The 26,782-nt window shown below is 40.4% G+C and overlaps 2 protein-coding genes across 12 annotated transcripts in view; one reads left to right on the plus strand and one right to left on the minus strand.

The window, feature by feature from the left end:
* The first annotated feature begins 794 nt into the window (after nucleotides 1-794).
* Usp1 (ubiquitin specific peptidase 1) lies at nucleotides 795-14,967 on the plus strand. The gene is made up of 9 exons (XM_045148867.1): nucleotides 795-888; nucleotides 2,532-2,766; nucleotides 4,345-4,465; nucleotides 5,155-5,259; nucleotides 7,117-7,277; nucleotides 9,034-9,716; nucleotides 10,365-10,535; nucleotides 11,891-12,092; nucleotides 13,497-14,967. The coding sequence occupies exons 2-9, from the start codon at nucleotides 2,597-2,599 to the stop codon at nucleotides 14,221-14,223; spliced, it is 2,340 nt and encodes a 779-aa protein (XP_045004802.1). The 5' UTR covers nucleotides 795-888; nucleotides 2,532-2,596; the 3' UTR covers nucleotides 14,224-14,967.
* Nucleotides 14,968-16,913: 1,946 nt separating this feature from the next.
* Dock7 (dedicator of cytokinesis 7) overlaps nucleotides 16,914-26,782 on the minus strand; it is a 259,531-nt gene continuing 249,662 nt past the window's right edge. For 10 of the 11 annotated variants that reach the window (XM_045148866.1, XM_045148865.1, XM_045148864.1 and 7 more), the window contains 2 exons: nucleotides 21,097-21,264; nucleotides 16,914-17,348 (listed from right to left, as the gene is read on the minus strand). In XM_045148866.1, coding sequence (XP_045004801.1) covers nucleotides 17,306-17,348; nucleotides 21,097-21,264 — 211 coding nt within the window. In that variant the 3' untranslated portion in view covers nucleotides 16,914-17,305. Of the gene's footprint in view, nucleotides 17,349-21,092; nucleotides 21,265-26,782 lie in introns of all 11 variants that reach the window. The other variant, XM_045148860.1, reaches the window with a different exon arrangement.

Genomic DNA, 26,782 nt, shown 5'->3' on the forward strand with positions numbered 1-26,782 from the left:
GAGAGCGGAGCCGCTCGGAGGGAACCGGTGTGCTCCACGGCGATTGGCCGGAGCCTTGTTTCTCCTATCTTTGCATTGGACGAACTTCCTCCTCTGCCCGTCCAATTGGCTTTTGTCTAAGTACTTCTGATTGGTTCTTCCTGGAAGGCCGTGGAGGTGGGGGCTCCTTCTTGAGTAAGGGGCCTGTCCCCGCTCGGTCCTGTACCCTGGACGCGCACGCGTTCCTCTCGCGAGCACGAATGTTTAAAAATAAAAAATTAAAAACAAAAAACAAGGAAAGCAGGGTGGTTGGCTGGCGCGCGCAGGCAGGCCGACAGCGCCGAGCGCGCGCTCTCTGCGAGGACCCGCGCGAGCTGCCCGCGCCGCTGCCTGCGCTGTTTGAAACCGCAGAACCCGTTAAGGGCCGGAGAACTACCGTTCCAGCCGGTCCTGGAGCCCGTGCGTGCCGGGCTGAGGGCGGGCGCGAGGCAGCGGCTGCCTCTCGCGGCTGTGAAGCGTGGAGCCCAGAACCGGCACTTGGAGGGGACGCCACCTTCCGCGGCGGCGCTGGCGCAGGCGGGGGCTGAAACCCGGGGGTCCTGAAAGTGAGGAAAACGCGCCAAGTTCCCGTCGGTGGAGGCGCCGGGAGACCCTAGCGGCTCCGGCGAGCGCGGCCCCCGCCTGCTGCCCGCGCCGGGGATGTAGTGGGCCCAACGCGAGGCAGGACCGAGCGGCGGCCCGGTTCCCGCTCCGCGAGCGGATGGTCACTCCCCCGCGGGGAGGGATCCCACCAGCCTTCCCTGGGGTCGGGAGCCGCCCGCCCGCCCGGGCTCACCTGTCGCTCACGCCCGCGGCCCGGCTGGTCTCCCCGGCAGCGGCGCCGCGGACCTCGCTTCGGGCCATGACCGGGTAAGGAGGGCCTGTGTCGGGGCGGGGGCCAGCTGTCCTCGACGGCGCCGTGCGGCTGCTGGACGGACAGACGGACGGAGGGAGGGGGCCTGCCCTCTGGGCTTCGCGCCTCGGGGCGCTGGCCTGTCGCCGCGGACCGGTAGCCTGGTTGGGGTCGCGGCCTGGCTCTGCCCTCCATGGCGCTGTGCGCACTCAGGTGGTCGCGGCGGCCACGGAGGGTTTTACCGCGCATTTTCTTGGCGAGCACTTGCCTGAAAGTATGCAGATGGCCACGTGTCGCAAACCTTGGGCGAGATGTTCTTATTGTCTTACTTCTTGTTTGCGGGGTAGGCATCGGCTGTCACCTCACCAGTGATTAAACACTGCCGCGTCCGGGAGTTGGTGCTGTCATCGGGTCTAGAACTTCTCACTGGGCTCGCCGTACTTTGTGCGAAGCCTGGTGTGCAGTTAAGGGGAGAACCCTGCTCTGACCCGACAGCCCCAACTTGTGAGGAGCAGGTGGCCAGAGATGAGGCGCCAGGTGAAAAGTATTCTTGATGGGGTTAAAGACTCGATCGCAGCCATGCGTTGATTGGTTCCGACCAATCACTTCTGTTCATCTCCCTCCCCCCCCCCCCAAAAAAATAATAAAACCTTGGTGAGAATCATGAGTGCTTGGAAATCTGACAGTTTAGCTGGGCTTTCATCTCTGATATGGCACATCCTCAGAAACAGGAAGGGGCCAGGAGAGAAAACTGAGTTGGAGAGAGGAGGGGGAAATTTGTCAACTGTCGTGAGTTCGTCCTGTGACCTAAAAATGGTTTCATTGTTGTGTTCAGGTAATTCTTAATTGAGTGAAATGTTTAGGGATAGAATTTGAGTAAGTTTTGGGAAGTTCAATTTAGTCCTCTGAGTCTACATTTGAAAGTCGTTGTTCTTGTGGGCTCTAACGGGATAATTTTTCCTCTAGGTGTCCTAATGAAAAATAGGATTGCTGTGTAAAATAACTGTCAGAAACACTGCCATATTTCTTCATGACCAAGTTTTTCTGTGTAATAGAGCGCAGAAAGTTGCAAAGGGCAAACCTACTCTCTTTTGTTCCTACTCAAAGCAGAAAGAAATCCAGTTTTAAAAAAGTTTAGAAAATGGTCATGTATGCTTTTAAGTTAAGAACTTGGCTTACAAGAAGTGCAGCAAACCAATTTTTTACATACACTGTTCCACCTTCACATAGATCATATTTATTACCATTTACATTTTTATGTATAGTGAAACACTACTTTTCTTTGTATGTCAATGATACTTTTAGAGATGTTACTATGTATTTACATAAATCAGGAAAGGCTGTGGAGGTGATATATTCTAGAAGATGCTCATTGCCCAGTTACTAATTTTTGAATAATCAATGAATTATGAACATTGAGTTTTTACTCCTTAATATTATGACTTTTCTACCAAGCGGAGTATTTTGTGATGTGTCCCTTAATCCCTTAAAGACAGTTTGTGTCTTCATTTATGCAGTAAGCAGTGTTTATTGCCAGGCATTACATTTTCATAGATGATGTTCTCATTTGTAGTTGGTAAATTTGTTTTTATAATTGCTGATGTTGTTGACTACACCTGGTAACTGAAGACTAATGAAATCTATTCTTTGTGATTAACAGATGTAATTGGTGATCCCAGCTTCCCTCTATAAATTCTTGTCAACTCTTTGAGATTTGGACAAAAAATGCCTGGTGTCATACCTAATGAAAATAATGGGCTTTCGAGAGGTAGTCCATCCAAGAAAAACAGACTTTCTTTGAAGTTTTTTCAGAAAAAGGAGACTAAGAGAGCTTTAGATTTCACAGATTCTCAAGAAAATGAAGAAAAAGCTTCTGAATACAGAGGATCTGAAATGTATGTATTTTACTTTAAATGCATTTCTGTAGTTTACAATTCTGAATCAGTGAACATGGATGAAACTTGGGTTGACACCTCCAGACTGACCTGGCAGTCTACAGAGGTTTAAAAACCCACATTTCTGTGCTTTTTAGTAAGACAAGAGAATAGTGTAAAGTAGAGCAAAGCAAAAATGGTAAATTTACTAACATCAGTATTGTGAGTACCTAATACTATCACAGTTCATAGTCAAAACTACATAAACTTGCGGAGGCAGACAGTTGTAGATTGTTTTAAACTGAACTTAAGAATGAACACACTCGATTTGGAAGTTACTCTAGCTGGATTCTGGTATTAGCATTTTTTTTTTTCAATAAATAGGCAATAAATGTGCTGGAGTTTGTCCCAGGTATGGTTTCCTAATGTCTATCAATAATTAGTTGAGATTTGGAGCCTTTTATAGGCATTCATGTTTATAAATACTTTTAGGTAGTAATATTAGCTATTGTTATAAAATTTTAAATTTTGAAAAATTTGGGGAACTGGTAAAGGGAACATAACTTAGTGGGTAGTTGTCTAGTATATGCCATGCCCTGGGTTCAGTCACTTGTATATGTGTACACACACACACACACACACTTCAACAGTTTTAAATTAGGGATAGCTGTACAGTCCTTTGTAGATTTTCCTTCTGAATTTTTATGACCAGGATCTTAGTGCAACCTTTCAAATGTTAAAAGGATGTCTCAGGTTTGCATTTGGAATTAAATAACTTGATTAAAATGACAGGTAAGCTAAATAAATCACAGTACAAGTTACTGTATTTTTACTTTGAAATGGGATTAACATCCTCTTAAGGGATTTTTTTTTTTTTTTTTTTCCTGAGGTAGAGTTTCACTGTAGTCCAGGCTGACCTGGAATTCACTATGTAGTCTCAGAGTGGCCTCCAACTCACCATGATCCTCCTACCTCTGCTTCCTGAATGCTGGGATTAAAGGCATGCACCATCACACTTGGCTTAAGGGAATTATTTTTTTTTTAATTTTTAAATTTTTATTAACATTTTCCATGATTATAAAAAAATATCCCATGGTAATTCCCTCCCTCCCCCCCCACTTTCCCCTTTGAAATTCCATTCTCCATCATATTACCTCCCCATCTCAATCATATATACTTACATATATACGATATCAACCTATTAAGTACCCTCCTCCCTTCCTTTCTGTTCCCTTTATATCTCCTTTTTAACTTACTGGCCTCTGCTACTAAGTGTTTTCCTTCTCACGCAGAAGCCCAATCATCTGTAGCTAGGATCCACATATGAGAGAGAACATGTGGCGCTTGGCTTTTGGGCCTGGGTTACCTCACTTAGTATAATGTTAAGGGAATTATTTTGAGGTTTGCTGAGTATAATATTTTAAAGTCTCTGATGGATGCATAGTAACTTTTGATCCCATACAGATTTCTTATCATAAAATGTCATCTGATTGATACTGTTACACTATTCAGAGCTCTTGGTAAATAACTAATTTTAGGGATGTAATATCTACATGTTAAGATTGCATTTCATTGTGCCTTTCTTCCTCTACTTAATAGCGATCAAGTAGTCCCTGCAGCCCAGTCATCACCTATAAACTGTGAGAAGAGAGAAAACTTGCTACCGTTTGTAGGACTGAATAATCTTGGCAATACTTGCTATCTCAATAGTATTCTGCAGGTAACCTGACAGTCTTTCATGTATAATAAAATAGTAGCAGAGAATAGTAGTGTTTAATTGTTTCTGAGAATTTCAGGTAATGGGATGAGTTTAGTTGTCCATTATCCATACTATGTTTGCTTTTAAATGTAAGAAAACCACAGTGGGCCAAAGTAATAGTAATTCTAACTTGCATGGTATTAAACTTCCTTTGGGAGAAGATGTTATATTACATAAAGGTAAATATCAAAATTGACTAGACTTAACTGAGTGTGATGGTGCACACCTATTAATCCCAGCACTCGGGAGGCAAAGGAGGATCTCAGTGAATTCGAGGCCAGCCTGAGACTACATAGTGAATTCCAGGTCAGTCTGGGCCAGAACAAGACCCTACCTTGAAAAACCAAAGTAAATAAATTAATTAATGAAAATTAGATAGATGCCGAGCTTTTTATTTTATTTCTTGATTGATGGCACTGTGCATTCTCTGTCTTACCCCTTGAAACAATATGATGCTATGGTATGTACCTTTGTAACTTACATCTTAGCAATATCTGTTTCAGTTCAGTGAGGGAACACTGCACTACTACTGATGGGGTGGTAGACAAGTTCTGACAGCAATCTCAGGGTTTTAGGTAATGTGCATAGATTAGTGTTTTAAGGATTTTTACTTACATTGTCCAGTTAACACTTACTGTTACTTTGTGCAGGTATTATATTTTTGTCCTGGTTTTAAATCTGGAGTGAAGCACTTATTTAATATTATTTCAAGGAAGAAAGAAGCTCTCAAGGATGAGGCTAATCAGAAAGATAAGGTAAGAAGATTGTTTTTTTTTTTGGTTTTTCGAGGTAGGGTCTCACTCTGGGCCAGGCTGACCTGGAATTAACTCTGTCATCTCAGGGTGGCCTTGAACTCATGGCAATCCTCCTACCTCTGCCTCCCAAGTGCTGGGATTAAAGGCGTGCGCCACCACGCCCAGCTAAGAAGATTGGTTTTTAAAGGAAGTAATTTAAAAAGCAAAAATGAAGTTAATACCTGGGTGCGGTGGCTCATTTTTATAATCTCATACTTGGATTATACTTGGGAGGTTGAGGTAAGGGGGTTCACCATGAGTCTGAGGCTAGCATCGGCTACAGAGTGAGTTCCAGTTCACCTTGGGCTCAAATTAAATCCTGTCTCTTTAAAAAAAAAAAAAAAAGACTAAGAGGAATTTAGTGCTTAAAAAAAGGGTAGGGGGCTTAGTGCTTAAGGTATTTGCCTGCAAACCAAAGGACCTCTGTTTGATTCCCCAGGACCCATGTAAACCAGATGCACAAGGTGGCGTATTCATCTGGAGTTCGTTTGCAGTGGCTGAAGGCCCTGGTGTGCCCATTCTTTCTCCCTCACCCCCTCCCTCCCTCTGTCAAATAAATAAAATTAAAAGGTTAAAAAAAAATCAGTTTTTAAGAGAATTCAGTTGGAGGAAGTTGACAAAGTTATTTCTGTCAATTTATAAGTGAGAAGTGAAATTTTAGCATTGTGTATTGTCAGAAGAGCAGTTTTTAAAATTCTTGTAAGATCTCACCAAACTATTCTTAGTCTTAGATTCAGAGTTTTCTCTATTTTGCCTTTCATATGTAGTTTTATCAAACCTTTCACTTGCATAGCACTATACTCTTGCGCCACCTATTTATACCTACCTATTTTCTTTTTCGGAGAGGGAGGGAGGGAGGGAGGGAGAATGGGCACACCAGGGCCTTCAGCCACTGTGAAATGAACTCCAGACACGTGCACCCCTTGTAGCACATGTGTGACATTGTGTGCTAGCATCACTGTGTGTCTGGCTGTGTGGGACCTGGAGATTCATACCTGAGTTCTTAGGCTTTGCAGGCAAGCACCTTAACCACTGAGCCATCTCTCCAGCACTGTTATTTTCTCTCCCTCCCCCCCAGTACCCATGTAATGTACAGTGCCATATTCATCTGGAGTTCGTTTGCAGTGCTGGGAGTCTCTAGTGCCTCTCTCTCTCTGTCTCAGCTTGCAAGTAATAAAATTTTTTTTGCCAGGAGTGGGGTGGTGCACACCTTTAATCCCAGCACTTCCAAGGCTGGAGGACTGTTGTGAGTTTGGAACTACAGAGTGAGTTCCAGTTCAACCTGTGTTAGAGTGAGACCCTATCTCAAGAAAGCAACAAAAAAAATTTTTTTAAAGAAGTTACCTACATGCCAGGTGTGGTGGCGCATGCCTTTAGTCCCAGCACTTGGAGGCAGAGGTAGGAGGATCATCCTGAGTTCAGGCCAGCTTGAGAATACAGAGTGAATTCCAGGTCAGCCTGGACATGTGTACATTTGCATGGTTGTATGTGTATAGGCACACCAGGTGCTTATGCTGCAAGTGAGTACTCATCTGATTTTACATGGGTGCCTGGGAGGTTAAGCCTGGGTTAGCAAGCTTTGCAAAAAAGTGCCTTTTATCACTGAGCCACAGCCTAAAGGAACCTTTGACTAATTAGCAAAATCATTATTGTCCACCAAGAAAGTAACTGAAAATACCACCTGAATATGTTTGTATGCACAATAAAATTTGTAATGTACTGAAATTAAACTTAGGAAAGCTAGATTGTTCAGGGAGATCATAAAGGAAGAAGGTACTTATTTGTTCATAAATAAAATTATTTTTTCTTTCTTGACAGGGAACCTGCAAAGAAGATCCTTTGGCAAGTTATGAACTTATATGCAGTTTGCAGTCCTTAATAATTTCAGTTGAACAGCTTCAGGCTAGTTTCCTCTTAAATCCAGAGAAATATACTGATGAACTTGCTACTCAGCCCAGACGACTGCTTAACACACTCAGGTATGGCCTCTAATGTCCACTTAGGTTTTAAATGATCTCCTTGGTTTTAAATGATCTCCTTGCTTGTGCTCTGTGAACAAATGGGAGTAAGGACAAGGAGAATTAAAAACTCCAGGCTCAGCCCTTTACATCCCATAGGTTCTGAGAGCTGGAATTGTTTTCATATATTTGGTACTAAATTGATTAAATTGCAATTTGTATTAGGCTGTTTGTAATCTTTTGTTTTGTTTTGTTTTTGAATTTGAGAAGAGAAGGAGGAAGGGGGAGAGAGAGGGAGAGAGAATGGGCACACCAGGGCCTCTGGCCAGTGCAAACAAACTCCAGATGTATGTATCCCCCTGTGCATCTGGCTTACGTGGGTTCTGGAGAATCAAACTAGGATCCTTTGGCTTTGCAGGCAAATGCCTTAACCACTAAGTCATCCCTCCAGCCCCTGGTTGTAATCTTTATACTAAGGCGAATATTTAACTACAAGGAACTGTCCTATATATTGATATGTATTTGACTTATGTGCCATATTTTCCCCCCACTAACACATGGGCTCCATCTGTCACCAGATCAGTCTCTGAGATTGAATTACTTGGGGCTGGCCCCAGTGCTTTGCACATGCTAGGCAGGCTCTACCAATGAGCCACACCTTCAATTCCATATTCCCAAACACACGTCATAAGGATTTCAGATTACAAATTGTAGGTCTGTATTCTAAGTATATTGTGTGTAAGAATTGTAGGTTCTATTTGCAGAAAAATGGATGGACCTGGAAAGGATTATAGTAAGTGAGGTAACCCAGGCCCAGAAAGCCAAGCGCCACATGTTCTCTCTTATATGTGGATCCTAGCTACAGATGATTAGGCTTCTGCGTGAGAAGGAAAACACTTAGTAGCAGAGGCCAGTAAGTTAAAAAGGGACATAAAGGGAACAGAAAGGAAGGGAGGAGGGTACTTAATAGGTTGATATTGTATATATGTAAGTATATATGATTGAGATGGGAGGTAATATGATGGAGAATGGAATTTCAAAGGGGAAAGTGTGTGGGGGGGGAGGGAGGGAATTACCATGCGTTTTTTTTTTTATAATCATGGAAAATGCAAACAAAAAAACAAAAACAAAAAATTTTAAAAAAAGAATTGGAGGTTCTAAATATTTTCTTTCATGTGCTTAGAAGTATTAACTAGGTTAGACTGCTGCTTGATATTATCTTAAAATTGAAACTTTATTTATAAAATGCCATTACTGAGAATTTTTTTTTTAAGCAGAAAACCCTTTAAGCATTCAGTTTTGAAATGGACATAGGTTCAATTTGTTGCTGTACCTTTGAAGCATGGTGGCTAAGAGCTGTTTTCATTCCTAGTTTTACATCTTACCTAGCTTTGTGATCTTAGGCAAATTATTTAATCCCTTGGTACCTAAGTTATGAAATGCCAGTAAGGATAATACTACCTCTACCTCCTAACAATACCTCTACTTCATGGGATTATTTTGAGGGTGGGGTGCGTGTGTGTGTGTGTGTGTCATCTTGAATAAACTCTGGTATATGGTAGAAACACTGTCAGTATTTGCTGTTAATACACTTAGTATAGGAACAAAACATTGTGATAATGAAATTGGTAAAAAAAAATTTTTACTATTGTAAATTTAGGTAAGAGGTTTCAAGTTAGAAAGAGTATAGATTTCTAACATAATTTATAGAAATACTTTCTTTTATATTACTGTATCTTCAAAATTAGAAAGATGAAATGGATATTTTTATTTACAGGGAACTGAACCCTATGTATGAAGGATATCTACAGCATGATGCACAGGAAGTATTACAGTGTATTTTGGGAAACATTCAAGAAACATGCCAACTCCTAAAAAAAGAAGTAACTATGGCAGAATTATCTACTAAGGTAGAAGAAAAATTTGATGAGAAAGAGGAAATGAGTGGTGTTGACAGCTTGGAGGCAGACAATATGAGAAGTACTGAGGACTACAAAGAAAAACTCCCCAAAGGGCATGGGAAAAGAAAAAGTGACACTGAATTTGGTAGCATGAAGAAGAAAAGTAAATTGTCCAAGGAGTATCAGCCATTGGAAGAGAACCAGAGACAGACTAGATCGAAAAGAAAAGCTGCTGGTGATTCGTTAGAGATTCCTCCCAAGATAATCCCCAAGTGTGTTTCTGAAAACGAGAGTGCAAAATCCTCACAAAAGAAATCAAGAGTTAAAATAAATTGGTTAAAGTCCACAACAAAGCAACCCAGCATTCTTTCTAAATTCTGTAGTCTGGGCAAAAGAACCACAAACCCAGGATCCAAAGGACCATCTAAAGAAAATGAGTGTGACCTTGAAGAGGACTCAGGGAAATGTGAAAGTGACAGCTCACCTGATGGTTGTGGACTTGGGTCTCCTGGGAATGGCACAATGGAAAATGGTGATGAAGTTAAGCCTATAAACAGAGGTTAGTTTAATTTTTAGATTGATGGTTCTAATCACAGTGGGAGGAAGAATTTTTCTCTTCAGTACATGCACAATAGCAATGTAAACTGCAGGTGCTGAAAGCCCTGCTTTGCTACTATGTACATATGCAGTGTCACTGATCTTACAGTAATGTTAATTGAAGGTTTCTGAACTAGGGAAGTTTCCTACCTTTTAATGGAAAAGGACTGTGCGCCCCCCCCCTTTTTTGTCTATGCAGTATTATGTACACAACAAGGGAAACTGAGTTCAATGAAATTTTTAGCGAACTCAAATAACTGTCTTACTTGAATTAGGTTTATCTTGGTTTTGTCCACTTCTAATCTCTCAGGGAAAATGTGTAGTGCTGATATGCCTAATGGTTACCCGAAGTGCCTTCTTAAGCTGAGATGATTCTATAGGAAGACATCTTTGGGGAAGCAAGCTGAAAAGACAACAGTGACTTTATTTTAAAGACAGTAATTCATATTTAAAACACTTTTTATAGGGACGTAATGTCCGTCCTAATAACCTGAGATGGGAAAAATGGCCTTTTAGTCATGATATACTTTATTTCAGTGGAAAAATGCTGATTTGGGCTATAGTGTAAAACAAATCTAAATAGACATACATTTTCCTGTTTACATTCCAGGTGCAGAGCAGATTGGTTTTGAGCTAGTGGAGAAATTGTTTCAAGGTCAGCTGGTATTAAGGACTCGCTGTTTGGAATGTGAGAGTCTAACAGAAAGAAGAGAAGACTTTCAGGATATTAGTGTGCCAGTGCAAGAAGATGAGCCTTCCAAAGTGGAAGAGAGCTCTGAAAGTAAGCAGACTTGGAGTCTTGTGTGCACAGTGGAAGAATTAAAGTTCCCTTCAACATACATAGTAGTGATGTCCTTGGTCTTACACAGATAGCCTTCCTGCCAAGTTAATCACTATTTGTTAATACTGTTTGGAAATTGTAGCATTTTTTTAAAAATAATTCTTAAATTTTTATTTATTTGTAAGCAGAGAGCAAGAGAGATAGAAGAAAGACAGAGAGAATGGGCATGCCAGGACCTGTAGCCACTGCAAATGAACTCCAGACGCATGTGCCCCTTGTACATCTGGCCTACTTGCGTCTTGGAGAATCAAACCTGGGTCCTTTGGCTTTGCAGGCAAATGCCTTAACTGCTAAACCATCTCTCCAGTCCAGAAAACTGTAGCATTTTTATATAAAGTATTGAATGGGAAAGTGAAATGTTTTGACTTACTGTTTTTTTTCAAGAAAGGATCTTGCTCTTGCCCAGGCTGACCTGGAATTTGCTGTGTAGTCTCAGCCTGGCCTCAAACTTATGGTGATTGTCTTACTTCTGCCTCCTGAATAATGGGACTCAAGGCATGTGTCACCACACCCAGCTTTAACTAACTTTGAGACCCAATTTTTTAAAAAACTTGAGACATAGAAAGTATGTGTCAGGGCCTTCTGCTACTACTTGTACATGGGCATGGGGAATCAAACTGGGCACTCTGAAGTAAATCTTCAGTCCTGAAGTTTTTTGTTTATTTTTTTGAGGAAGGGTCTCACTTGAGCCCAGGCTGGCCTTGAACTCACACCAGTTTTCCTACCTCTGCCTCCTGAATGCTGAAATTAAAGGTGTGTGCTACCATACCTGGCAACCTGAAGTCATTTTTTTGTTGTTTCTCAAAGGAGGGTCTCCTAGTCTAGGCTGACTTGGAATTCATTATGTAGTCTCAAGGTGGCCTCAAACTCACAGCAATCCTCCTACCTCTGTTTCCTGAATGCTGGGATTAAAGGTGTGTACCACCACACCCAGCTTTCTGAAGTCATTTTTAACCCAATATTTTTGCCACTTGTATTCAGTACATAGAATGTATGGAAGTGTTATTGGAAAATCACAGCTAGTTTTACCTGTCAGATATTGAAAATTGGGCATCTTACATGGAAGCAGAGAGCACATTTATCTTATTTTTGCTGTTCCTATTATATACTTTTTGGCAATTACAAATATCTAAAAGATAGGTACAATGTGGAGGATGAGCTTCTGACAATAAAAAGAAATATCATTTGGGAATAGGCTGCTTGAAATGGAATGCTAGTCTTGTACATGGAACTTGGTTTAATTTTTTAATGTCTGAAAGGGAAATGTGTGTTAATGAGTGGATTCTTTTTTATAGTTTCTCCAGAGCCCAAAACAGAAATGAAGACCTTGAGATGGGCGATTTCACAGTTTGCTTCAGTGGAGAGAATTGTAGGAGAAGATAAATATTTCTGTGAGAATTGCCATCATTATACTGAAGCGGAGCGAAGTCTGTTGTTTGATAAAATGCCTGAGGTGGTGACTATTCACTTAAAGTGCTTTGCTGCTAGCGGCTTGGAGTGAGTATTGTGAGAAGAGTTCTTCTGCTTAACATACTGGACTGTAGGATACGACTACTTACTGAAATGAGTAATCTGTAAAGGTCGTCATAGAAAAAGTTTATCAAATAGTTTCTTGCATCAATTTAATCATTTCTTGGTATGAATCCATATTCTATTAAGTATGCTTTCTTGGGTCTTGGAGTGTGCTCAATGATGGAGTGTTTGACATACATCTATGAGGTCCTGGATGTAATCTCCAAACAAAAACAAACCCATAAGTATAATTTTTATATATTTTCACGCATTTTGTAGGTGTAAATTGCAGAATTTACTTAAATGGAGCTGATGATAAAAATGGGAGAAAATTTTGAACATTTGGATTTTCTCTCTCACTTTAAAAATTACATATTTGCAAGCAAGAAAGGAGTAGAAGAGGCATGCCAGAGCTTCTTGCCACTGCAGACAAACTCCAGATGCATGTGCATCTGGCTTTTTGTGGGTACTGGGGAATCAAACCCTGCCTGGCAGGCTTTGTAAGCAAACACCTTTAACTGCAAAGCCATCTCTCCACTCCCCCTTTTGAAACTAGGTTTCACTTGTAGCCCAGGCTGGCCTCTTAATTGGTGACATTCCTCATACCTTATTAGGGATTATAGTTATGAGTCACACTGCCTAACTCAGAGGGTTTTTTTTTGTTTGTTTGTTTGTTTTGAATGGTGGAAAGGCAGAGTTCTTTTTAAGACAAGGTAGGGAATCCAGCTAATCTCTGCAAATATCAGCAAATTTTTTAGAGAAAATGGAGGGGAGAAAAGAGACAAAATAAGAAAGAAAATGGGCACACCAGGGCTTCCTGCCACTGCGAACAAATTACAGATGCATGTGTCACTTTGTGTATCCAACTAACATCAAGAAATTTTATTTTATGTAAGAATTTAAATGTCAAGTGCAATTTATATTTTGGATAGTCTGATTTGTTTCCTGACATGCCATTGTCGATTGACTCTTTCCACATTAATGACTTGTTTAAAATCACCATGAGGGCTTCCCAGTAGTTCTTGGATATTATGTCACAAGGTGACATAAAGTCTTTCCTTCATTCTTGGGGCTTGTTCTTTATACAGTATTTATTTTTGGTCTGTGATCTTAGTAAAGAAGTAATGTTAAAATCACTAAAATGTAGAGGATTTTTGTTTCAAAAATTCAGTCTTAAAAAATGATATTTAATTTTTTGCTGCACATAATTTGGTAAAGAAGGAAAAAAGGCTATTGATTTATAAGTATTCAAAATTGAAATGATTCTGTTTTTGTTTATTCATATGAGCACTAAATGTTAAGGACTATTACCTTGGTTTCACATTGTGTATAAAACTTTGCATTTAAAATGGAACTGTAGGAAACCTTTTTTTTTCCTTTGTTCTCAAGGTTTGATTGCTATGGTGGTGGACTTTCCAAGATCAACACTCCGTTGTTGACACCCCTTAGACTGTCACTAGAAGAATGGAGCACAAAGCCAACAAATGACAGCTATGGACTGTTTGCTGTTGTGATGCATAGTGGCATTACAATTAGTAGTGGACATTACACTGCTTCTGTTAAAGTCACTGACCTCAGTAGTCTAGAACTAGACAAGGGCAATTTTGTGGTTGATCAGATGTGTGAAATAAGTAAGTCAGAACCACTGAATGAGGAAGAAGCAAAGGGTGTGGCTGAAAATTATGATGAAGTATCAATTAGAGTTGGTGGAAATGTCCAGCCTAGTAAAGTTTTGAACAAGAAAAACGTAGAAGCTATTGGACTTCTTGGAGGACAGAAGAGCAAAGCAGATTATGAGCTGTACAACAAAACATCTAATCCTGATAAGGCGGCCAGCACAGCATTCGCTGAGAATAGAAATTCTGAAATGAATGATACAAATGGGACCCATGAATCTGGAAACAAGGAATCCAGTGACCCAGCAGGCATTCACATGAGTGGATTTGAGAACAAGATCTCATACATAGTACAGAGTTTAAAGGAATATGAGGGAAAGTGGTTGCTTTTTGATGATTCGGAAGTGAAAGTGACTGAAGAGAAGGACTTCCTGAATTCTCTTTCCCCCTCTACATCTCCTACATCTACTCCTTACTTGCTATTTTATAAGAAATTATAGAGTGAGTATATTTTCACTGCGTATATATTAAACAGACTTGGACGAACACTGCTAAAGTTGATGACATTAAAGAGTCTAGTTTTATCTTCTGAAGCTATTGGATATTATTGGTCTCTAGGTTTTTATATAAATGTGAATTACTGAAAACCATGTTAAATTTTAGAAATCATTTTCCATAGTAGAGACTAGTGATGGATTAGCTTCTGTGAACGAACTTGTATAGGTTCTTAATAGTCCAAAATGGAAGCAGTTAAACACATTTGGATTTACACCTATATCTTGTGTTTGCTTTTTAAAAATAAAGTGCTTGTATTTTGTATTCTCCATATTTTGGAGTAATTATTTACTTGATATTTATAGGTCTGTGGCTTTTCACCCAAGAGACTGAATCTTATTGAGTGCATTTAGTTTTCTAGCAGTCATGAAGCTTAATCTTGGGTGGGCTATATTAGAGGCACAGAGTCTAGAATGTGGATATTCATAATGGTGTACATTTTGTGCCTTGAGTCACTATGAAAAGTGTCTCAGAAAGCTCGGATAGTCCCCGCTATCGTCATAAGAATTTTCTGTGTTTATATGAAGATGACTGTGTTCTAGTAATCTTTGGGCATGACTAATTTGTATCTCTTCATACTCATTCTGCATGATCTGTATATAGTACAGCAAACTCTTAGAGGTGTGACCTTAAATTTAACTTTTTAAAAAAACTGGGAGGTCAATAAAATTTAAACTGTTTAACAACTATGTGTATAGATGTGTAATTTTTTTTAACTTACATCTTAATATGGTGGCATTCTCAAATACTATGTGGTGAGATGAGAGAATATGCATAATTTCCTTTAGTATGTGATATCTGACAATGCAGTGAAACATTTTCCAGAGGAGAAACTGCTTTGGGTCTATCCAAGTTGCTTTTCTTAGTGTGCTGTTTTGCATACTAGTTTGTCCTTTAGACTTAATGGAATCCCACCCAGAGAATTTTATGATGCTTTGGCCGCATATGTAAACCTGGGCTAACTTTTAAATATACTAAAATTGGGAAAGGGTCATTTGCTTGGGACTTTCTAAAGGATATTCTTGTCACTGATAGGCTTGGTTTAATTTCAAATATTTGTGTTTGTGTGTGTGCACATGTGTGCGCCATGGTGCATGTGTGGAGGTCAAAGGACAACTTTGAGGTGTTTGTACTCCACTTTTAAGACACCCTCTTGCTGATACAAATGAACTATCTGCTTGTAAACGAACATAGACTCATGAACACTGGATTCTATTGGCTCTGCCTCTTTGACAAAGATGTGTTAGGATCAAAGATGCATGTGCCACTTTGCATCTGGCTGCATGTGGGTGCTGAGGAACTGAACCGCCATCAGGCTTTAACAAGGAAGCGCTTAACTGTGGAACCATTTTTCCAGTCTCCTGAGTATCTTAAAAACTGATTTTAAATATATAAAGGCTATTGGAATAACATTCAATTCAGTAAGTACTTGATCAATTAGAAAATTACAAATGAGCATTTGTAATTTACAGATGGTGTGATGGAAATAAATTCACAATTCTCTCCCTCCACTTTAGTTCAGAACCACAGATGGAAGTTGGTATATAACAGCCACTGCCCATTAGCCATAAGATTCTGATGGAGTAGGCCAGATAGAGCTAGGGCCTCTAAAACCCAGGACAGCCAGTGTTGACCAGTAGAGAGGTTTCTGATGTGAGAAAGGCTTCATTTATGTCACGAAGTATATTGGTTGCTGGAGATACAGTGGTAACAGCACTTGTGCAAGCATAAGGATCTGGGTTTGATCCCTAGCACCCACATCAGCTTGTCATGCCTATAATCCCAGTGTTGAGAGGGACAGAGATAGGATCACTGGGGCTCCCCAGTCAGCCTGTCTTAACTGGTAAATTTCCAGGTTCAGTGAGATTGTCTCAGGGAAATAATAAGATTAACAGGAGAACCCATGTCTTCCTCTGGCCTCCACATGCATTATACACATGCATTACTGCTCACTTTGACACATATTGCACACACCAATAAAAGGAAAGTACTGTCCTACTATGTCTTTAAGTGTAAGGAAGCCTCTATTCTAACTCAGTAGAGAATGAGTGGTGGGTAATGGCACTGAGATTTGTGTGAACCAGTCCAAATAAGTGTAACCAGGTGAGAAGTGACCTGTAGGGGTTTACATAATACCTTTTTCCATAAGAGTTTTTTTTTTTTTTTTTTTTAGGGCTAGGGATTGAATCTAGAGTCTTGTGCATACAGGCATTAAGCAGTGCCCACAGCCCTAATATGGCCCTTTTGGTCCAAGAATGTAGGATTATCTGAAAAACTTTTGTGACCTAGGTTTTGAGTTGCAGATATGGGGAATTTGAAATAATTGCCCATTATTAAAGTACTCTGAGGTGGAGGAGGATATCAGTCATCCCTTACACTCTCAAAGAGGAGTAGACTTTTGAACTTTACAACTACAGATGAACTGTTTTATCAGATAAAAGTTATGTTTGCAACTCTACATTTCTTCAGTGGGTAATATCTGTCTTCTACCATTAACCCACCTGGGGCTCTTTGGGCTAATAAAATAAACATGAACTTTGCCTTTCACTTTGCTTGTTTTGGAACTAGCTCTTGAACAACAACTTATTCTCTGCCTCTTGCAATAACAAACACTTAAAAGTCCCACTCACCAAAGTTAGCATAAACTTCACATATTTAATAGTACCTTTAAAATAAGCATCACTACATTTAAAACGGCTCCAACATGAATCTATAAATGGCAATATAAATTAAAAAATATGAACCTAAGGTAAATAAATTTAACATTAGCTATGGTATAAATAATGATAAATGTATGGGGTACCGTAGAGTCATTAAAATGCTTTTAAAAAACATAACATGTTACCAGACTGTTAGACACCGCAGCCATGGTTCTCCAGCTTAGCAGTCTGCACTTAGTATTATTTTGGCATTCTTCAGTAAGTCAATGCTATAATTTCTAGATTACATACAAGTCCTGTTTTTCAAAAGATCTGGTTTTCACAATGTTGAAATTGCTCTTCATCTGAATAAAACAAGTGTATTTATTTAGAGGTCCATTTTGCGAAGGCTCATTCGACTGAAGGAATCTCTGAAAAAGTAAGAGGATATAGTTATAAGAAAACAGCTTAAAAATGTGTACAGCACTTCGAAAAAATTGTTTTGTACATAACTTTTCAAGGTGTTTTACATGCTTTAAAATTTTTTTTTTTTTTTTTTCCTGCCAGAGAGATACCTCAACTGAGATGCTCATTCTCTAAACACCTCTCTTTCTGGCTTATAGGTTTCCTATAGAAGTATAGACAGTAGCCACTTTGCCAGATCTATCGCCCATCTATTCGTTTGTCCAGCAGGTGCTGCGGATACTGTGGTAAGGCAACAGATTTCAGGAAGTTTGGAGTTATTAGATAACAAAAGGCAGGTGTTTAATACTAAACTTTTTTAGTCAAACTAGTGGTTCTCAAACTGATGGGTCCTTGTTACACAAACCAGTCAGAAACAGGACCAGAATGTGGGCTACATATTAGTATTTAACATACTAGAAATTAAAATGGAAAAAAATATTCCACAAAATAGCCAATTATGTTGCTATAAGTAGCACTTTTTTTTTTCTTTTTTAGGTAGGGTCTCACTGTTACCCAAGCTAACATCCTACCTTAGCCTCCTGAGTGCTAAGATTAAAGGCATACAACACCATGCGAAGCTGCAATTTTTTTTTTCTAAAAACAACATTTTATACATGTAGCACTCTGCATATTTAGTGTCTGGCTTAGTGGAAGGCCTAAATTCTTAAGTCTGCTTCTATATTCAGTATCACTTCTGTGGTGATCAGATGTCCCCCCATAAACTCCTTAGTCCCAGGCTCATGGCAATTTGGGAGGTGTGTTGCTAGGGGTGTTAAGGACTCCTCCCCCTTGCCAGAACTGGGCTCACTCTCCAGTTGCTGTGGCAGAGGTAACGTTCAGCCTATGTTCATGTCATGCTGTCCTCTGCCATTATGAAGCTTCCCCTTGAGACTCCCATTTGCTGCTTTTGGTCAAGTGCTTTATCCCAGCAACGTGATGGTAACTGTGACAGCACCTACCTACTTCCTGGAAAACTCGACTGTACCCATGTGGGAATGGAAAAGGATAAGTCCTGGCTCTCAGAACACATTCTGAGAACTTGTATGTCTACCACAGAAAAATATCCCAGATTTTGTAATTAGCAAAATTAAAAATTCGAATTCTAGGAAATGTTTATCTTCTAAATTCTGGAGATCAAGGAGGATAATATTCTTGAAATATCTCTTAATGAGCTGGTTTCTGGTTCTCCTTCCTAGTCTCAAGGGTAAGTTGTGAGACTTAAGCACGGGACAGGAAAAGGCAGCTAAAGTAAGATGACATTGCAGCTTTTGAAGCTCTTTTGGTCTCAAGGAAAATAGTACTTTGGAAAGCTGACTACTGTTCATCAAGAAAAGGGAATGTTTTATGGACCAGAGCCTGGTGGCACATGCCTATAATCATAGCCCTTGGGAGGTGGAGGCAAGGAGAAAACGTGTAGGAGGGCCAGCAACATTAACCCTCTCCCCACCTAAACAAGTGTTTTCCTAAATATCAAAAACTAAGGACAGCCAGGCATGGTGGCATATGCCTTTAATCCCAACACTTGAGAGGCAGAGATGGGAGGATTGCTGTGAATTCTAGGCCAGCCTGAGAATACAGTGAATTCCAGGTGAGCCTGGCCTAGAGTGAGACCCTACTTTGAAAAACCAAACAGAGCCCCCCCCCCCCGCCCCTGCCGGCCAAAATATAAAGAACAGCCTAAGAGGAGAAGCTAAAAGAGAAGAAGGACCTAGGACCAGGATTTGACAACTGCTTTGACTATGGGGTACCCAGTGCCTTCACTCCATCTGGGACCTGGTGGGTATGACAGGATTGAAGAGAAGTGGAGATGGCTAGAAAGGCGAAACTTCAATAAGACTGAAAGGGAAACCAAAGCACTGGGAATTTTAAGAGCAACTCTCCCTATAGGGGTCTCCATCAGTGCTGGATAGCAGTAGCATTATATGTTAATAAGAAAGATCTAGGGCTGGAGAGATGGCTTAGCAGTTAAGCACTTCCCTGTGAAGCCTAAGGACCCTGGTTCGAGGCTCAATTCCCCAGGACCCATGTTAGCCAGATGCACAAGGGGGCGCACACGTCTGGAGTTCATTGGCAGTGGTTGGAGGCCCTAGCGCACCCATTCTCTTTCTCTGCCTTTCTCTCTGTGTCTGTTGCTCTTAAATAAATAAATAGATAAGTAAATAAATGAACAACAACCAAAAATTAAAAAAAAAAAAAGATCTAAATTGTCCTCTGGGCCCCCTGCAGCTGATGGAAGAGTCATGATTTACCTGCTCCTTGTGGGACATAAAGCACTTGGCAGACTTTCTTCCCGGCCCCCTTTATTTTTCAAAGGCAGTGCTTCCCTAAGTAACCCAGGCTGCCTTTGAACTTGCAATCCTCTTGCCTCAGCCTCCTTACAGCTGTTATGACAATCATGTGCATAGTGGATTATAATATTTTATATATATATATTTTTAAATTAGAACCTTTGTATGGATACATCATCATTTTCCTCTTCCCTGCTCCCATTCCACTGAGGGACCTCCTCACTGGGACTGCTGTTGTGGGTTATGAGTTGTGAGAGCAGTGTCAATCACTGGGCAAAGGGCAATGCTGGATATTTTTTGAATGTGCAAATTTCATTTTTGACATGTCTAGAAGTAGAAGGACATTAGGTCACTAAAATATAAGGACCAAATTTCTGGGCCACAAAATAGCCCATTTAGCTTTCTTCTGCAGTGTACCTTGCTATATCCTATTTTCATATGAGCTTGAACGGCTTTCCAAATATAAGCTTACAAAATAGTTACAATTCAATTTGTTATTTCAAAGAAAATGATGGTAAAACATCAGTGCCACAGTAATCCAACAATTGGATATAAATTTGATTTCAAAATGCAAATAGAATCAGCAGTGTTTGTCCCCTTTCCAGAATTCAGGCACTTCCAGGCTCTTTACATATGGAATGCCCTTTAATATTCACAAAAACCTCCTCAAAATAATTATTATTATACAGAAATCTGAAAGATAAATTGCTTGTTACTAGTTGTAGCAAATTCCAAGTTGTTCCTATTCCTAGTTTGTCAAAATTTACAAAGTGGCAAAAAAATGGTGAAGCTATTCTGATGAGATTATTTGCTTTAATATGTATAGATTATATATACTATTTACTGTTTTAGCTGAGGGAAATGAATGCATTATTTATGATAAATTCTAGTAAATTCTTTCACAAAAATACCATTATTTTAAAAGAAACAGGTTTAGGAGGACAAAAGGAAGAAGTGCTGTCCCAATTCCTATGCATCCTTCCTCAACTTTATGGTTTTCTTTTTTTTGTTGTTCATTCTCAATTATTTATTTGAGAGTGACAGAGAGAAAGAGGCAGAGAGAGAGAGAAAGAGAGAGAATGGGTGTGCCAGGGCCTCCAGCCTCTGCAAACAAACTCCAGATGCATGTGGCCCCTTGTGCATCTGGCTAATGTGGGTCCTGGGGAATCGAGCCTCAAACCGGGGTCCTTAGGCTTCACAGGGAAGCGCTCAATCGCTAAGCCATCTCTCCAGCCCAACTTTATGGTTTTCAAACTATTGAAAAAGTTGACTGTTCTCTCAGACTGATTAGTATACAGTGATAAAAGGCTGATATTAGTTGAACTTGGTTTCAGGGGACACATTTGAAACTATAATAAGTTATGTTAATTCACCATTGAAACAATATTCTATCATATTTTATTGTTCTACCGAACAACTTACCTACCTGTGGCAAGAGACAGGCAATGCTGCCTTGTATAGCTGAGGAATCTTCCTGTTGATCAGGGGTTGCAGAGCCTCTTTTAGACGATGGTAGTTTCTTTCCAGTTCCCTTTGATACTCCTTTTGATCTGGCCCAATTAAACTCTTATTTTTTCTTAAGGCATCCTCACATCTAGGGAAAAATATGTAAATTTTTTCTTATAATTTGTTTACACACACACATACACTTTTACCATGATGGGGACATTCAGTTTTCATGTGGATGTTAAAATTCCTCTTAAAGCACTGCTATGGTTTTGATAGGATGTGGTCCCAAAGGACTTGTGTTGAAGGCTTCAGGGTGCTTACTTCATTAATGGGCTACTTTGTTGATGAGTCCATACTCGGTGGGGTAAAGGAGGTGGGCTGGGTTGGAGGCAGCTGGTCACAGGGGTGTACCTTTGAAGGTAAATCTTGTCCCTGGCCTGCTCTAGTCTCCGATTCCAGACTACCATGAAGTGAGCCACTTTCACCACCACATTTCTCCTAATAGCCAGAAGCAGTGGAACAAGTGACTCTGCACTGAAACCACAATGGAAGTCAACACTCTTTTAAGTTGTCTTTAGGCGTTTTGTTACAATGATGAAAAGTGGGCTCAGAGTGAAAATGATTATATCCCTTTAGCATCTGATAAGCATTTCCAGTTTTTAAATATTTTAAAATTTATTTTAAAAAAAGTTTATTTATTTGACAGAAAGAGGAGAGAGAGAGAATGGGCATGCTAGGGCTCCAGCCACTGCAAACGAACTCCATATGCATGTGCCCCCTTGTGCATCTGGCTTACGTGGGTCTTGGGGAATTGAACCTGGGTCCTTTGGCTTTGCAGACAAATGCCTTAACTGCTAAGCCATTCCTACAGCCCTAAAATTTATTTTTATTTGAGACAGAGATGGAAGGAGGGAAGGAGGGAGAGAGGGAGGGAGGGGGAAGAGAATGGGCATGACAGGGCCTCTAGCTACTGTAAACACACTCCAGATGCACCATCTTGTGCATCTGGCTTATGTGGGACCTGGAGAACAGAACTTGGGTCCCCAGGCTTGGCAAGTAAGTGCCTTAACTGATATGGCATCTCCCCAGCCCACTTCCAGTTTTTACCAAGTTGAAAACAATACATTTTATTATTAAACTAACTAATTTTTTTGAGGTAGGGTCTCACTCTGGTCCAGGGTGACCTGGAATTAACTATGTAGTCTCAGGGTGGCTTCAAACTCATGGCTATTCTCCTACCTCTGCCTCCTGAGTGCTGGGATTAAAGGTGTGTGCCAACACACCTGGCCAATTAATTAATTTTGAAGTAGGGTCTCTATGTAGCCCAGGATGGCCCTGCCTCAGATTCTTGAGTGCTGGGAGATGTGTCACCATGCCTACTCTTCCAAAGTGCTGGTACTAAACCCTAGGCATGGACTCCAGAACTGAGTGACAGCCCCAGCCCCAAGAACACACTTCATATGTCACACTGATACTAGACAAGAGACTTAAGAGGATGCCACCAGATCCTTTTATGTGTCACCAATGGCAGCTGGCTCAATGCTTTGGCTATGCTCAAATAAAAGCTTTCTTAAGAGCTGGAGAAATGGCTTAGTAGTTAAGGAACTTGCCTGAGAAACCTAACGACCCAGTTAGATTTCCCAGTACCCATGTAAGCCAGATGCACAAGGTAGCGCATGCATCTGGAGTTCATTGCAGTGGCTGGAAGCCTTGGGACACCCATTCTCCCCCCACTCCCTTCCTCTGCCTTTTCTCTATCTCTTTCAAATAAATGTTAAAAAAAAACTTCTTAAAAGTTTTTTTTTTTAATAGATCTGGGTTATAATCCTTTATCCAGTTTATTCAAATAATTAAGAAAAACATCTACTTTTTTTTCCTTTGAGGCAGGGTCTCACTCTATCCCAGACTATCCTGGAACTCTCTGTAGTCCCAGACTGACCTCAACTTCAAAGCAGTCCTTCTACCTTTGCCTCTCAAGTGCTGGGATTAAAGGGCATGTGCTACCATGCCCAACTAAAAATATCCATTTTAATAAAGGAAGAAAAAATGCTTTAGAAGATAATATGTATAGGTCTGGGGTGGTGGTGCACACCTAGAATCCCAGCACTTGGGAGGCAGAGGCAGAAGGACAGCAAGTTTAAAGCCAAGCTAGGCTGTCTTAACAAAACAAGTATCTTTGTTTGTACATGTATATACTCGTGGGACACAGGTAAGGTGATAATTAGAGAATACTATTGCTGTAAGTGCTTCCACTACAGAAGGCTAAAACCAGATAGTAAGCAGTCCAGGAAGAGCAAGCCCCGAGTATAAGGAATGGAATACTAAGAAAAAATGAAAGGACTATCAACACATATATGCCAGAAGCTTGGCACAGCACACTACTGTAGTCCCAGCTACCGCAGAGGCTGAGGCAGAAAGGCCACTTGAGCCCAGGAGTTCAGAGCCAGCCTGGAAAACATACTCTAGCTAACAAAAAGAGACTCTGACTCTTAAAAAAAAAAAGGTTAAGAAAAAAGACTGAACTTCGTTAAGATTAAATGTGAGGGAAATGGAGGGCACCAGTGGAAGAATAAAGCTCCCATTTGTGATAACAGTGCAAGCCAATGATAAAGGCAATCTTCCAGACAGACAGAGCAGGGTACCTAGATGTCCATGTAGTATACAAAGCCTATCTTACATTTCACAGCTTATTCAGTATTTGGTACTGAAATGACTGTATTAACTATGGACACAAAGCAAGCTGATCCTTAGAAAAAAAGACCTTTGAACCATACAAAAAAGAAACCACAAATGGAGTCATTTACTATGTGTGTGTGTTTGTGTGTGTGCGTGCACACGCATGTGTGTTTGGGTACATTAGAGTTTCTTGGTGTGCAAACAAATGCCTGTTTAACTATGTGTTGGTGGCTGGGAAATGAACCCAGGCCAGCAAGCTTTGTACACAAGTACCTTTCCATCTCCCCAGCCGTGGATTCTTTTTTTTTTTTTTTTTTTTTTATTTTTTCATTTTCAAGGTAGAGGAGCAGAGACGTGAGAATTGCTGGGTGTGTGAAACAGCAAGCTCAGGGTTCAGCAATGTAAAGGAAAAAAGGATGAGCATAAGAGACCTCCTCTGCACACCCACACATGCGTATACCACACACACATTGTGAAGGAGAAGTTCTGTTGCTACTTTGCACAGATTAGGAATGGAATGAAAGATGCCTTTTGGGTGGGTCTTTGAAGGTGTTTCCAGGAAGATGAACTGAGAGAGGAAGTCCTTCCTCCCAAGTGGGCTGCCCTTCTACTGGGGACTGTATACAAGGAAGTTTGGGGACAGAGGGGGATCCTTTCTGACAGCCATCTTAGGCCTCTTGGACTGTGTGGTTGCCCAGTTCTCAGAATTTCAAATTTCCAGTCAGTAGGCAGCTATTGGACTGCCCCACCTGTATCTGATAAACTAATCCAGTAAATCCCTTTTACTACATATTTACTCTATCTGTTCTGTTCCCTACAGAACACTAACAGATGCACCACAACACCATATGTACCATGTATGTGCGTGTGCATGTGCTTGTGCACAAAAAAATATAAAAATTAAAATTTGGGCTAGAGAGATGGCTTAGCAGTTAAGGTGCTTGCATATGAAGCCTAAGGACCCATGTTCAGCTCCCCAGATCCGATGTAAGTCATATGCCCAAGGTGATGCAATCACACAAGGTCACACATGCACACAAGATGGTGCACATGTCTGGGATTTGACTACAGTGGCTGGAGACCCTGGCATGCCAATTCTCTCTCACTCATAATAAAAAAAAAGGCCAGTTTGTTTGGCTTGTCCCCCCAAAAAACCCCACTAAAATTTTAAGTAGTTTGATGAAATAATGTAACTATTAAAATAATGGTTTTAACTTTTGTTTTGTTTTGTTTTTCAAGGTAGGGTCTCACTGCAGCTCACGCTGACTTGGAATTCACTATGTAGTCTCAGGCTAGCCTTGAACTCATGGCAGTCCACCTACCTCTGTCTCCTGAGTGCTGGGATTAAAGGCATGCACCACTGTGCCTGAGAATTTAAATCATAATACGTATTATGACTAAACTATGAAACATATACAAACACTGGCATAAAATGTATGATTGGCACTAAAAATAAAAATGGAGTACTAGCTATAACTTTCCTCCCTTCACATCTTCTTTCTTCCCCCTACCCTCCCAAGATAGGGTCTCACTCTAGCTCAGAATGACCTGGAATTCACTATATAGTCTCAGCTTTGAACTCACAGTGATCCAACTACCTCTGCTTCCTGAGTGCTGAGATTAAAGGCATGCACGACCACACCCGGATCCCCCCTTTTTAATATTTCATTTACTTATTAGAGAGAGAGAGAGAGAAAGAAATGGACACACCAGGGTCTCAAGCTAATGGAACTGAATTCTAGATGCATGTGCCATCATGTGCATCTGGTTTATGTGGGTTCTGGGGAATGGAACCTGGATGCTTAGGCTTTGTAGGCAAGCACCGTAACCACTTAAGCCATCTCTCCAGCCCTGTTTTTATTTTTGTTTTGTGGTCTCACAGCAACTCTTTTGCTCAGCCTCTAAGTGCTAGCATTATAGGTATGTGCCACCAAACCAGCTATGTAATGTCTTTTGTAAAGTTTATATTATGTAGTACTTTTTTGTTTTTTGCTTTATAATACTCTATAAAGAGAGAACTTTCTCTGCCAGCAATAATACTTAAGGAGATGTGTTGACTATAGGCATTCATTATTCTAAAGTATATATGGTATGGGGGTGTAGCTCAGTGTTTATAGTGCTTGCTTAGCATGTGTGAGACCATGAATTTCATCACTAGCACTGAACAACAAAAAAGACAACAGAAAACAAAAGATAAGCGTATACAGATCAGATATTTGTTTAGAATTGCATTAATGACAAGATATTTTAAAACAGCAGCAAGTAAAAAGGTCTCTGACTGTCTATGACCTCATGAAGTCTGTATTGTTCCATATCCTGGATCATAAAACAGCAGGGTTTATTTTGCTTGAAACCTCCAAGGAATAAAATTAATAAAATTAATGATTAGTCAATTCTCTAAGTAAGAAGTAGGTTTCTTTCCTCTACTACCACATCTGTCCTTCTGTTTGTTATTTCCTAACACCAATCCTCTGAGATCATCTAGCCTAATAATAAGATTATATGATAACATCAAACAAATAAGCTTCCTCATAGTAAATTTGGGAAACAAGCGAGCAAAGGGACAACCTATAGAATGGGTAAAAGTATGGCTAACTACATATCTGCCATGGAGCTAATATCTAGAATATATAAGGAAGTCAAAACCAAAAATTTAGATAACCTGACTTAAAAATGCACAACAAATTTAAGTAGACATTTATCTCAAAAGATATACAAATGCCTTATACATCGAAAATGGCCAACATTCCTAATCATCAGAGAGATGCAAATCACAGCTAAAGCACCACCTCTCCCTAGTTAGAACAACTGTTCTCAAGACAACAGGTAGACACTGAGGAGACTCAAAATGCACCAAAGCAGAAAACTACAGGCTGCCGAGAGCTCGATACTCAAGGAGACTTAGAACACACCCTTCAAGGCTCAGTGAACATTTTAGAAGAGGAGGCAGAAAGAATCTAAGAGCCACCGGGTGGGAAGGTGTTACT

The sequence above is a fragment of the Jaculus jaculus genome, chromosome 5 (genome assembly GCF_020740685.1).
Source record: "Jaculus jaculus isolate mJacJac1 chromosome 5, mJacJac1.mat.Y.cur, whole genome shotgun sequence".
Lineage (NCBI taxonomy): Eukaryota > Metazoa > Chordata > Mammalia > Rodentia > Dipodidae > Jaculus > Jaculus jaculus.

Bases quoted from the DNA above. Each gene is read 5' to 3' on its own strand.
- Usp1 (XM_045148867.1), top strand. From the start codon at position 2,597: ATGCCTGGTGTCATACCTAATGAAAATAATGGGCTTTCGAGAGGTAGT. The intron at 4,466-5,154 runs GTAACCTGACAG...TACTTTGTGCAG, and splicing joins ATCTCAATAGTATTCTGCAG to GTATTATATTTTTGTCCTGG. The intron at 7,278-9,033 runs GTATGGCCTCTA...TTTTATTTACAG, and splicing joins CGACTGCTTAACACACTCAG to GGAACTGAACCCTATGTATG.